Source organism: Alligator sinensis, unplaced genomic scaffold (assembly GCF_000455745.1).
Source record: "Alligator sinensis unplaced genomic scaffold, ASM45574v1 scaffold28_1, whole genome shotgun sequence".
NCBI classification, from domain to species: Eukaryota; Metazoa; Chordata; order Crocodylia; family Alligatoridae; genus Alligator; species Alligator sinensis.
In genome coordinates, this window is record NW_005842133.1 from 1531778 (window position 1) to 1544582 (window position 12805).

The window sequence follows — 12805 nt, forward strand, 5'->3', positions numbered from 1 at the left end:
CCCCCCCCACAGGGGGCGGGGTTTGGGCCGGCCCCGGCCGCCTCTGGGCTGCCCAGTGTGCAAGCTCCAGGCGGGCAGCAGCAGCAAATTCTGCCCAGCACAGCAAGCAGGGGGGGCACAGCTGCTGCCACCACAGCAAAGCCCCAACAGGTGAGCCCAGAGCCAGTTTGGGGCCCAGGCTGGCAGTGGGGGAGGCTTACAAGCTGGTGCTGAGCATGGGGGAAGAATGGCCCTTCACCCACCCCATGGCCGGCACCCCATGCTGCAGCCACTCACAGCCCACGCAAATTCTGCCCAGCACAGCAAGCAGGGGGGGCACAGCTGCTGCCACCACAGCAAAGCCCCAACAGGTGAGCCCAGAGCCAGTTTGGGGCCCAGGCTGGCAGTGGGGGAGGCTTACAAGCTGGTGCTGAGCATGGGGGAAGAATGGCCCTTCACCCACCCCATGGCCGGCACCCCATGCTGCAGCCACTCACAGCCCACATGGGGCTGCCTGTGCCTGCTCAGGACTGCCCCGCACAGGCTGTGAGCGGCTGCAGTGCAGGGCACCAGCCATGGGGTAGGCGAGGGGCCGCTTTTTCCCTTGCTCCACACCAGCTCCTTCCCTGCCAGTGAGCAGGGGGTCAGGGCTGTGTGCTGCCTCCCACCTGTACCATGGGGCTGGGGGGCACTGAGAGTGAGCAGGCACAAGAGCAGAGGGCCTGCACTGGTGTCCCAGGGCCAGCACCAGTGGGGTCCAGGGCAGGGGTCCAGGGTCCCAGCTGGCAGGGGCTCTATGGAGCTGGGCTAGCTCCCCACTCTCCCTGCTGGCATAGCCCAGCCCAACTCCACAGACCCCTGCCAGCCTGTGCCCTGCTCTGGGCCCCACCAGTGCTAGCCCTGGGACATTGGTCCCAAGACTTTGGGACACTGGTTCCAAGATGGTCACCAGGGGGTGGAGCACCTGTCAAGGTGTGGGGCTACCCATGCGGCCCTTGACAGCTTGCCAAAACTGGGTAAGCAGCCCTCCGCACAAAATAATCGCCCGCCCTGGCATAGCTGGTACCATGTAAGCTCACAAATTACAATAATCTTTGTCTCAAAATCTTTTGATTTTAAGGGTTTCATTCATGTTTTCTAGCCTATTTTGTGATGTTAAATTGGAATTCACACAATATGACATTTTCATGTTTACTCCCTAGGATGCAAAGTAGTCAGTGTCGAGATGATTACATTGAGGTGTACGATGGGCCACTATATACATCTCCATTGCTTGGGAGAATTTGTTATGGTTCCACTTACACTTTTACGTCATCCTCAAATTTGATGACCGTTCGATTTCATAGTGACTACAGCTACGCAAACAGAGGGTTTTGGGCTGACTATTACTCCACACCAGCAGATCAGAATACTAGTAAGTCTATATTCAATGAAGAACTTTGTTCCTAATGAGACAAGCTTAATTGTTGATTTTAAGTGCAAGTGTATTTATGTATTTGTTCCTTAAACTACTAGTAACTATCACCTTTCATATTGTTTGAGCATTGACCTATTTCAGGCTATATTTAGTTTAATAATTAAAAAAATTCTGTGTGGAAGCTTTTATCAAAGGAATTCTTTTTAGATATTTTCTCTGACACTCATCTTAAATTTGCTTTTTCATCATCTCATTAATGTTACTTATTTAGTGCAAGCTCATGTTAACACACACCCTGCTTATAACACCCCTGCGCTTTATTGCATTAGAATGAGGCAGCAAACTGACTAATCCTGTTGTAGCCAACACCTTCTTTAAATGAGCTTTATTTTCAGTCCCACTGGAGTTTGTAACGAAGTTTTATTGTATTTTCTTCCACTGTCCTTTGGGCTTGATCATTGTCCTACTACAGATAAAACTTCCATCAGACTCATTTCCTTTCAAATACATAAGACAGTTCCATGTCCTGCCCCAAACTAATTTGTTATCATTTATCAGTTTACCACAATCCTGACTTTACTTTTTTTCCTGTGTCTGTGGTTCAAAATATTGTTCTCCAAAAGTTGATAGATTGGTAGCCTTAATAACAGGCTAGATATTACAGCCTTAATTTCATAGTGTGAACACGCAACACATTTACTGTGTGTGTCTACATGTGAAATTAATTTAAATGGGTAAACTTGGCTGCATATTGTGCCAGAGTTTATTGCTCCTGGCACCATGTCTTCATGTCGGCCTGGGACCACAGCATGTTGAGTTGGGTCAGAGCAGCCCTGGCTGGCAGAAGGTCTGGGGGGGGTCAGCCAGCCAGCCCGCCCAGGGCTGCTCCAACCCAGCTCAACAAGCTGCAGAGAGGCTGGCTGGGGCATGAGGTTGCTTTCTAGTGTGGGGCTAGCTGGCAGAGAGCCCTCATGCTGAAGCACCCTCATGCCCCAGCCAACCCTGTCTGCAACTACATGCTTTGCTGCACACTAAAGAACTACCGCATGATAGTACTTGTATTTACAAGTACGAACCTATGGCAGAGTTAATTAGTTTTCTGTGGCTTAATAAGGCTGTACATGTAGACACTGAGACTTTACTGTGGAGCTAATTAGGCAGCTCCACAGTAAAAGTCTCATATAGATGTGTCCACTATGGAGTAACCTACCCCAGATTTTAACTAGTACTAAATCTATTCCTAAGGATCAGAGCTATATCTATCTCTTCCAAGCTTAGCTGTCTCCTGTAGGTACTATGACAATGCTATGCCACTAGCTGGTGAAGAGTCAGTTCGTGTAGGGAAATCTCTATAGTGGAATGAAATTGTCTATGGAAGTGGACACATTTAATTTTCTATATAATAACTTGACTACATAATGAAGTTATTACACATTTTTCCAGGGGTAACTTTACCCTAGATTCAAGAGATTTATTACACAAGAAAATTGTATGATATGTGCCTATTCCACTTTTTCTGCATGATAGTGGTGGTTAGGGCTCTCTCTTCAAAGTGGGAGATATGGGTGTGAATCTCCTTAGGGTGAGGTGAAAGTAGTTTCCCACATCCTGGGTGAGCACTCATATCACTAGCCCATTATGTATAATATGGTTAACATCACTCCTAGCCTGCTTTTAAACTGAATAGTCCACTGTTTCTGTGAAGTATACTTCAAAAGCAGCTAGTGGATTGGGAATGTCCAGGGATTTAAGCATAGTTCTGTACTAATCTGAAATCCAGTTTATCTGAGGTAGGAGTTAGAAGGTTAATTGATCAAACAGGATTCCTCTAGAACAGTGTGGTACCTATAGAATGTTGCAGTTAAAATAGAGACATAAAATAAACTGCATACGTTCCATTTTTAGTCATCTCTGGTGCCAATCTGAATCTGAGTAATAGTCTTTACCACTAATGATATTGATCACAGGAGCCTCATACAGACATTCAGTTTCTCCTGGGAGAGTTACTGCTCTCCCAAGAGAAACCATGATTGTACAGATACTCTGGCTTATTCTCCAAGAGTAAAAATGACCACTGAAGGAAAAAAAATGACCTGGGACCAACCAGGGTTAAATCACTTCCAGGAGATGGTGAATGACAGTAAATGCTGTAGCTTTTCAAGGACAGAAATCCTAATGGTGTGATGTTTGTTGTAATTACAATACAGCATACAATGCAACACCTAGGAAAATTAGTCAGACCTCTAGTACGTATTAAATATTTAAGAAATAAGAGAGGTAAAATGATGTGCTCTGGTTTATGGACCCCTCCCATCCAAAACTGACACATACCATAGATAATATTTATTTAAAATGCAGTTTCTAATCCCTAATCCCTATCAGATGCCTGACTTCATTAATACTTGGTTTTCCCTGTTCCCCAGCGCTTCTGTGCTTGCCAGAATACATGAAGGCAGTTGTTAGCAGAGCCTACCTCAGTTCACAAGGCTACTCTGCATGGGATGTCAGCTTGAATGACCCTTCTTGTAGACCAACAATTACACCATACTATGTTATTTTTGATATACCATACACCCGCTGTGGCACCAGAAGAGAGGTATGAAGATGCTGAATGGTTCATCAGTCTGTATAATTCTGTTCAAACTGTACAGCTCATTTTGGAAAAGGTCATGAACTGAAACATGCACTGTTGTTTGTGGGGACTAGAAAGGGAACAGAGACAGCAGGTGCATTTAAAGATTCAATCTAACTCAGTACTCCAACCTCTGCGGATATTCTGTTTATTGTAGATGGCTTTTATGACACACACTGTGCAGTAGGGGCTTTTGTGAAAAAACTGCAACGTTAAGGTCTTTTTTTTCTGAACATTATCTGATCTTCATAAGTAGTATCAAGACTTACCATTTACACAGCCCTAGCTGAACAAGGTACTTAAAGCACTGACTTCAGTAGGACTGCCTGCACGCTTTAAATTAGATATGAATGTTAATGGAAACTTTATACATCAGATGTTCAAAGCGCTGCATGCATGTTAACTAACTGGGTGGTCTTTGGGTTCAATGTAAATGTTTTTCACAGAACTCAATTTTGTCACATACCATGTGGTCAACGAAGTTGTTTAAAATGCCTTGAGGGTAGAAGTTACCCAAATCGTGCTTCTATTCATACCTGTCCACTGGAAGTGACATTATTACACTCCGTGTTACTTTAATTTAGTATACATAATGTAAACATGACTGAATGAGGTAATTATACATTTTATCTAACATTCTAACAGGGAAACAGCAATTCGATCAGCTACTCCAATATGATAAAAGCAAATCCTTCTGGCAACTTTATCACAAGACAAAATGATCTTCATTTGCGTGTCACCTGCAAAATGCTCCAGAATTCCTGGATACAAGTAATGTATCTTGTTGATGCCAAAAATGTTACAGAGGTCAATGAAACTCAGTACAGCAGATATGATGTGAACCTTACATTTTATAGATCATCATCATTCTCACAGCCAGTCTATGACTCGCCATACTACGTTAACTTGAACCAGAATCTATTTCTTCAAGCTAATCTTCACAGCTCTGACTCAAATCTGGTGTTGTTTGTGGACACATGTATAGCATCTCCTAATCCCAATGATTTTACAACTGTGATCTATGACATAATCAGGAATGGGTAAGGACTTTCTCAATACTTGTGAAAAAAGGTTCTGTATTTGCAGTCTTGTTTCCATAGTTGTAGTTATGTATCTGTTTTATTTAGAGAATACCGCCGATGTGAATTGACTTCAGGTCCCATTATGAATATGTTTTTAAAAATACAGTGTAAGGCATAAATGGTTAGGTAGAGTATTAAATAACACTAGATATGGCATATAGACCATGAATCTAATTATTCCATTTAGTAAGGAGACTGTGTCTGCAGTTAAGAGCTTAAATAAGCCAAGTTACATTGTTCTACATAGTAACAATTTAATAGCCACCTCTACTTCAGCTGCTACATGGTGATCATTCATCCTTCAGCCCAAAGATGCAAATAACTTTAGGATCCTTTTGTAGATCAGTTGCCAGAGATCTCTTTGCAACTTGGCAGTCTTGGGAATTGATCTTGCAAAGATTTGACCAGAGGCTTAACGTTACACATGCGAGTGCAGTGAGGCTGCTTTGGGTGTGTACAAGCATTGCATTTAGATCACTTTAAACAAAACTTAGAGTGATATAAATGCTTGAGTTCACAGGGCTTAAGTCACCCTAACAATGGTGCACCTGACCTAAAGTTAGTTCTTATCAAATGAGAAAGAACCTTAGATTGGCATGGTTCATCCAACCTAAAATGGGTTGACCCAATCAAACAAATGCTTGCATCTATCCCCCAGACATCCCTGGGTCTGGGAAAGCCCAATCATACTCCACCGCACCCAGGCTGTGCTGTTTCCCCCCATCAACGAGCACACCTCTGGGCTGGGCAACACCCCCTTGAACACAGAAACCCCCTCCCCTGGACAATCTAGTCCCCACCCCCTCAATTCCCCCACCTCCCCCCAATCCTGCCAACCCTTTCCCTCCCACCCCCCCCACCCCAGCCCCAACTTACTTGCCTTTGGCTGCCTATTTGCATCCTCCTTGCAAGTGGGGAATTCTTGCATGCAGTGATCCTTACACTAAACTGGGCTACATGAACACTTGTTCACACCCTTGATGTTAGAACATGCATAATTTACTTGTTAGATCAGGGCCATTCATGTTGTACATTTTGTAAGTAAAGTCATTGCCACTGATTGTACATCTTTCTTTTCTAGTCTTACTACAAGAGCACTTTTTTCTCCCTTTTTTGTTCTGCATTCTTGTTAGACTTTCTGTTCTATATTTGTATATAGATTTATCTATTTGACATAAGTAATGTATTGCTTCGTATGTTCACAATAACTCATTTTATTTTGTTTTCTTTCTAGTTGCATTAGAGATTCTTCCTACACTACATACTATTCACCCTACAGTTACATGGCCCGGTTTAAATTTAATGCCTTCCAGTTTATTGGCAGACATCCATCTGTTTACCTGCAGTGTAAGATGGTGGTGTGTAGGGCATATGATTATTCCTCCCGATGCAACCAGGGATGTCTCTTTCGTTCCAAAAGAGGTGCCAGACATTACCAGAAACAAATAGATGTAGTCGTTGGACCCATTCAGCTTCAGAGTGATGGCATCAAAAATAGGAATGCTGGTAAATTTAAATAACCTTCTTTTGTTTTTAATATAAGACTCTTTAATCAGTTTGCATTTCATAAATATTTATTTGCAGGTTAGTTTGCTTCTGATTTCTAGTACTGATGCATAACTTTACTAGTTTATTGGCAACTTCAGAATACTAAGCATGAAGGCGTTGATCATTGACTAATATATACAAATTATTTTCTGTTGAGCACCTTTCAAATCCATCATTTTAATCTGCATGTATCAAAGGCTGAGTACATCACAGAGAAATTAGATATAGTTTATCTCTGTATTATAGTCCATTTTGTCCAAATTGTCATTATGAGTCTTGAATGTCTCCAGTAAAAACAGACCATTCACCTTCCTTGCGAAACATACATTCCCTATTTCCTTTCCTCGTTAAGATAATTTCTTAATGTTTAATCTAAAAATGTCATGCTTCTGAATAAATTGTTAAAGTAACCCTTATTAATATGAAGCTTATTTCATGTGTCTATAGTGTATCAGATATGAAATGGGGTGAAAAAACTCATTAATATTCATATATAATCTAAGATTCAAAATTTAAATTCAAGTTCTCTCTGTTCTGTTATCTTTGGCATTACCTAGAGCAGAGCAGGAGAAAATGTAATAAACTCTCCTTCCTTTTCGCTCACAGAAATGGATTCTTCACATCTTCAGGAAAATATGGATACTCATCGCTCCGTTATCGTTCCTATTGATAATTTCCATGCTCCATTTATTGTTACTGCCGTGGTCCTGGCAGTTATTATTATCACTCTTGCTGGTTTTCTTCTGAAAAGGAAAGTAAAGAAAGAGATTCCCTACAAGATAATGATGTGAGATGCAAGAAGCACTGGTACTCAACAGACACCAGAATCTCAGGAGATTTGTCAGCATTTCAGTTTCCTGCATTTATATTTCAGCATTTACATGACAATTCAAATTTTCATGAAAAAGTGTGAAAAGCTCACTGTAACAAGTTAACACCCCGTGTTGTGGTAAATTCAGAATAGAGTTGAGCCTGTGCTTGAAATCCCTTCATGTAAATAAGGCTGGTGGCTATTGAAATTTGGCCACAGACCCCATCTATCTAATCAACTATCACCTCCAATAATGGGCTGAGTGTAAATCCCAGATCCTACCAACCAGCTCCCTGCCCTCAGAGTCCTAGAAATTGCAACTTGGGGCTGTCTCTAATCTATGTGGACTGAAATTATCATGCTATTTTGTAATCAAACCTAGAAAGATTGAAATCACCTGGCATTTTGCAGCAAGATTGTGGAGGGCCGCAGGAGATGTAGTTCCATCCCGGTTTTACCATAGGTACTTTACGTTTAAATTTCTCATTGAGACAACTGTAAAATATTTGTGCTATTTATAATGTGGAATGATTTATAGGTTAAATAAATCTCTTATGTAAGCTCTGTGCTTAAAAATAGAAGGGGAAATGCAATATTTCTGTCTGTTAACATAATAAAAGTACAGCCTATTTGGTATCTGAACACCAGACTTCCATTTTGTTTCTTTAGAGAGCCCATTCTGTCATAAACTTTTCCCAACAACAATGTGTACTGTTGCTTTTATATATTCCTAACTTAGGGATGTTAAAAATGTTCTTGTGTAGGCTCCTATAAGGAAATGATAGATATCTCTCCTTTTATTCACCATGTGAAATTATGGAAAACTTAGTTTTAAATAACCAGCTGTTTCAAGGCTGTAAGTCACTGATGTTTGATTCAGAAATTCTTCTAACATTCTTGTGTTGTCTTTGGTATGACAGAAGAAAGCTGAATTGTCAAAATTGCAAAGTGAAAAAGTCTAAAGCCTGCCAGCTGCCTATAGTCCTCACAGTCATCCAACTTCCTAGGATAGTTGAGGTATACTGATTCCATACACCCAACATCTCCCAGTTTATAGCATCTAAGGCATGGGCTGCAGGGAATGCCTGTAGCAGAATGACACTTGCCCAAGGTCAAGAAAAATAATTAGCAGCTTTCCAGCACCTACGATAATATGCAAAAACTATACCTTGCAAGTAACATGTCTTTTTACATGATGTTTTCTTTTTATAAACGGAGAAATTCTTATAAAAACACCTGAATGGATTCTTTTCCTGAACATATGGTCAAAATTATATATAAAAATAGTTTAGATGACTTTTCCTATAAAATACAAGGGTTTTCTTGATGCTACTATGGAAAATTGGAAAACATCTTGAATGACTGTTATGCATGTGCACATTGGTTGGCTTTGGAATTAGATCAAAAGGATTAAAGACACCCCATAAAGGTTAAACAGTCATCCAGGTAAAACATTTCTACAGTAGGTAAGATGAGTAGTAAGCTAGCTTCCCCTTCTGAGGTCATGTTCCCATAGGATCATAGGAAAGTAAAGCTGGAAGGGATGTCACAAGGTCATCTTGTCCAGTCCCCTGCTTAAGGCAGGATCACTCCTGGATAAAGGATCCCAGCCAAGTGTTTGTCCAACCATGTCTTGAAAATTCCAGGGATGGAGACTCCACAGTTTCCCTGGGTGGCCTGTTCCAGTGCTTGACCACCCTCACATTCAGAAAATTTTAATCTCTGACCTAAATTTCCTTTGCTACCACTTGAATCCATTGCTCCTAGTCCTGTCCCCTGTCTGCTAGGGCCACAGAGGAAAGTGCATTTCCATCTTCTCTATAATTGCCCTTCAGGCATTTGAAGACTGCTATCAAGTTCCCCATCAGTCTTCTCTTCTCCAGACTAAATAACCTGAGCTCTTTCAGCTTTTCCTTATAAATCATATTTTCTGGAGCGCTAATCACTTTTGTTGCTGGACTCCTTCCAATATGTCCACATCCTTCTTGAAATGTGGAGCCCAAAACTGGACACAGCATTACAGGTGGAGTCCCACCAGCGCTGAATAGAGAGGAAGATTCACTTCCCTTGATTTGCAAGTGGCACTCCTGCTAATACAACCCTCTTGACTTTTTTTTTGGAACAAAAACACACTGTTGTTTTGTATTCAGCTGATGGTCTACTGTAACCCCCAGGTCCTTTTCTTCAATACTGAAGCCTAATCAGTCATTCCCCAGTCTGTATTTGTTCATGAAATTATTTTGGCCCAAGTGCAGGACTTAGCACTTGTCCTTGTGGAATTTCATGTGGTTGATTGTAGACCATTCCAATCTATTCGGGTCATTCTGGATCCTGCCCTGCTCTCCAGAGCATCTGTGATGCCATCCAACTTGGTTCCATCTACAAATTTGCTAAGTGCGCGCTCTACCTTGTTGCACATTTCCACTGAGAAGGCACATACATCTTTAGCACCTGAGCGTGGAGAACATGTCGCCCCGGCTACACTTGCATATCACGTACGCACACTGCTTCTCTGCACTTTCTGAGCTGAAGACAAAGAGGACAGCATGCACTTCCTGTTCTGGTCTTCTATATAACGGCCTCAGTTCAACATGGAGGCTTTGCAGGCCACATAGAGCATGGTTGGCCCCCAGCCTTACAAAACCCTTTCTTCAATTTCATTTTTCTTGTTCCTCTGTGTATTTTATTTTAATTTTATTTTATTTTAGCCATGTAAAGTTCTCTCAGTTCTTTCTTAATTTTTACCTTTCAGCTTCATTCTGCCATGAGATTCTTTCACCTTCTTTAGACTTTATTTTGACTTTTTTTTCTTTCCAAAATATTTCCCTCTCTCATTCATTGTTATGGATCTGTCTCTGTCTCTGGGAGATAGATCCACCTGGCACTGCAGACTGGCCTGTTAAGCCCATGTGTATATCCTCTGCAACTGTGTTTAGCAGGGCTGCCATGATAATATTCCCTATCCATTCACTTGTGGCCATACACTCCAAATGCTGAAAACAATATAATGTAGTTGCCACTGGTGTGTATCCAGAGCTGCTCTAATATTGAACCCCTCTGACTCAAAGTTTGAGAATGGTATTTTGCATGTGCCAAGTAGTGCTTACATGACATACTTTGGCATTTACTGTGTATGGCAATAGCCTTTGTTTTATTTTTTTGCCTCTCCTCCTCCACATCAGCACCTGGGGCAATCGCCTTGGTCTCCCCACCCTAGTTACACCACTTGAATTATGGTATTGACATGCCCTAAGTCAGTATTCTCCAACCAGTGTGCCGCAGCACAAAAGTGTGCCATCAGAAATGAACAAGTGTTCCGCTGAATTTTGCCATGGCAACGAGCTACAATAGGTATGAGGATGGGGAATGCCTTAACAGGTGTGTTGTGGAAAATTTTTATTAATATAGTGTGCCTTGGGTTGGAAAAGGTTGAGATACACTGCCCTGAGTGATTTATTTGCATATGGGAGACTTATCCTCAAGAGGTGTTTTATTCATGTACACCAGGAAGTGTGGTATGGGAGGGCTGGAGGTCATGAGATTCTTGCTGATAGATTCCCTTTGTAGCTTGCAGTGCCTGGAAGAATTCTGAACATGCTGCATTGAGGGGGAAGCTATGGGGTATGTTTGCACTTAGGCTCTAGGTCTTGCAGGTGAGGAAGACTGGATTGGTGACATCTTGAACAGTAAGCTGCTGTCCCTCAGCCTAATCTCAGTGCACGAGTCAGCGGGCTGCTCACTTGCATGTTTAGGGCTGCTCCCTTGCATGAAAGCAAGTTTTTACCTGGCAATGAAATTCTCTGTTCTCCAAACAAGTATGACCTTTTGAAGTGCAGAGTGAAGAATAGAGCTGACTGACATTTTATTAACTGGACAATGCAGTCCTTCAGCTTGACTCATTTCTGAGTTGCTTTTGTTCTTATTAATTTACTTGTTTTAAGAGGTTGAGAGGTTGTTCTCAGTTCATTAGGAAGAATGCCCAGGCTGCCAAGCTTGTGGTATAGTTTTGAGTCTCATCAAGATGTCAGAAAACTCTGAACAGTCACGTTGTTTGCACATACATTTCCTCATTTCTGTGGGAGTACAGTGGTGTATTCAAAAAGCTATCATCTTACTTGTTTGCTCTTTTGAGCATTTTCCTTATTTCAGCCTTGGTTATTCCCTAGGTATAAATTAATCTCCTTATACTTGCATGGGAGTCTTCAAACTGTATCTCTGACCTTTGCCCAATTATATTTCCTCCTTCCGATATAATGCCAGCTTTTGTCCTTACTCTTTTGCCTGTGTGTATTTTCTGTAGCATTTGAAATGTATCACACCTCACTAAACTTGATTGACACCTTCGCCATGCACTTTTAAATCTTTCCATCCTCTGGTTTCATGGAAAATGGTAAAGATGACAGCCAAAATGTATTTAGTCAATAGGCTGTGTGTACATCTAAGGAAGTAGCTATGCAGTGTTTTCACTGTGACATTTGTACTTTCTCTCTCTCTTTGTATTTTTTTAACTCTCACTGGTTATATACCATGGTGCACTCTTCCACACAGTATGGGATTTGTTATATATTTCATGTGTCCGTTTCATCAACCCTCAAAGAAGGCCTGGGGTGCCTTCAAGGAAGTGCCACAGAACCTAAAGTTTTTGAGCTCGAGCCTCCAGAGTACAATTTAAAACTTTGAGTTTAGCCTCTTAATTCCTCCAAAGGCTTACAAGTGCCTTACAAGTCTGGCCTCATGACGTGGGGAAACTTGGTCCAGACTCAAAAGGAGGCTGTCTCCATAATACGCTACACTAATTCTTAGAACATACAAAAATCCAGAAATGAAGATGTTCAATAAGATTATCACTTCGCTATGGGAGGAAGTCTGGGGTATTTTCCTTATTTTCTTGCCTCACCTCACTCTACCCCTTGGCAGTTAATCTCCTTCCCTCTGGACTGCACCTTGATGTAGTGGGAAGGTTTAATTAACTAGTATGGCTAAGGACAGAAGTTACACATAAACAGGTTTAAGTAATCAGAAACCAATTTAAACCTGTAACAGAACATAAGTTCAGTGCACATAAACCAGGTTCAAAATTGCTGAAACTGGTTTAAGATAAATTGCTTGAATGTGGTATCAGACTTAACTGATTTGGGTCAAACCAGTTCATGGAACTTGTGTCCCTGACCCCTTCCTGGTTAAATCAGAATCCCCCAGCACCCCAGCATGCTTTTCAGCTCTGGGCTGGGCTGAGCTGTCTGCTCCAGAGAGCAGGGCTGGCCCCGCCCCTCTCCTCACTAGCCAGAGCTCCAACTGGCTGAGAAGGAAGTGGCAGATTGCAACATATGCTAGGC

At 41.8% G+C, this 12805-nt stretch overlaps 1 protein-coding gene across 1 annotated transcript in view; it reads left to right on the forward strand.

The window, feature by feature from the left end:
* LOC102388691 overlaps positions 1-12805 on the forward strand; it is a 175686-nt gene that overhangs the window by 84142 nt on the left and 78739 nt on the right. The window contains 4 exon segments of the mRNA XM_025205924.1: positions 1182-1393; positions 3820-3992; positions 4674-5068; positions 6345-6616. Coding sequence (XP_025061709.1) covers positions 1182-1393; positions 3820-3992; positions 4674-5068; positions 6345-6616 — 1052 coding nt within the window.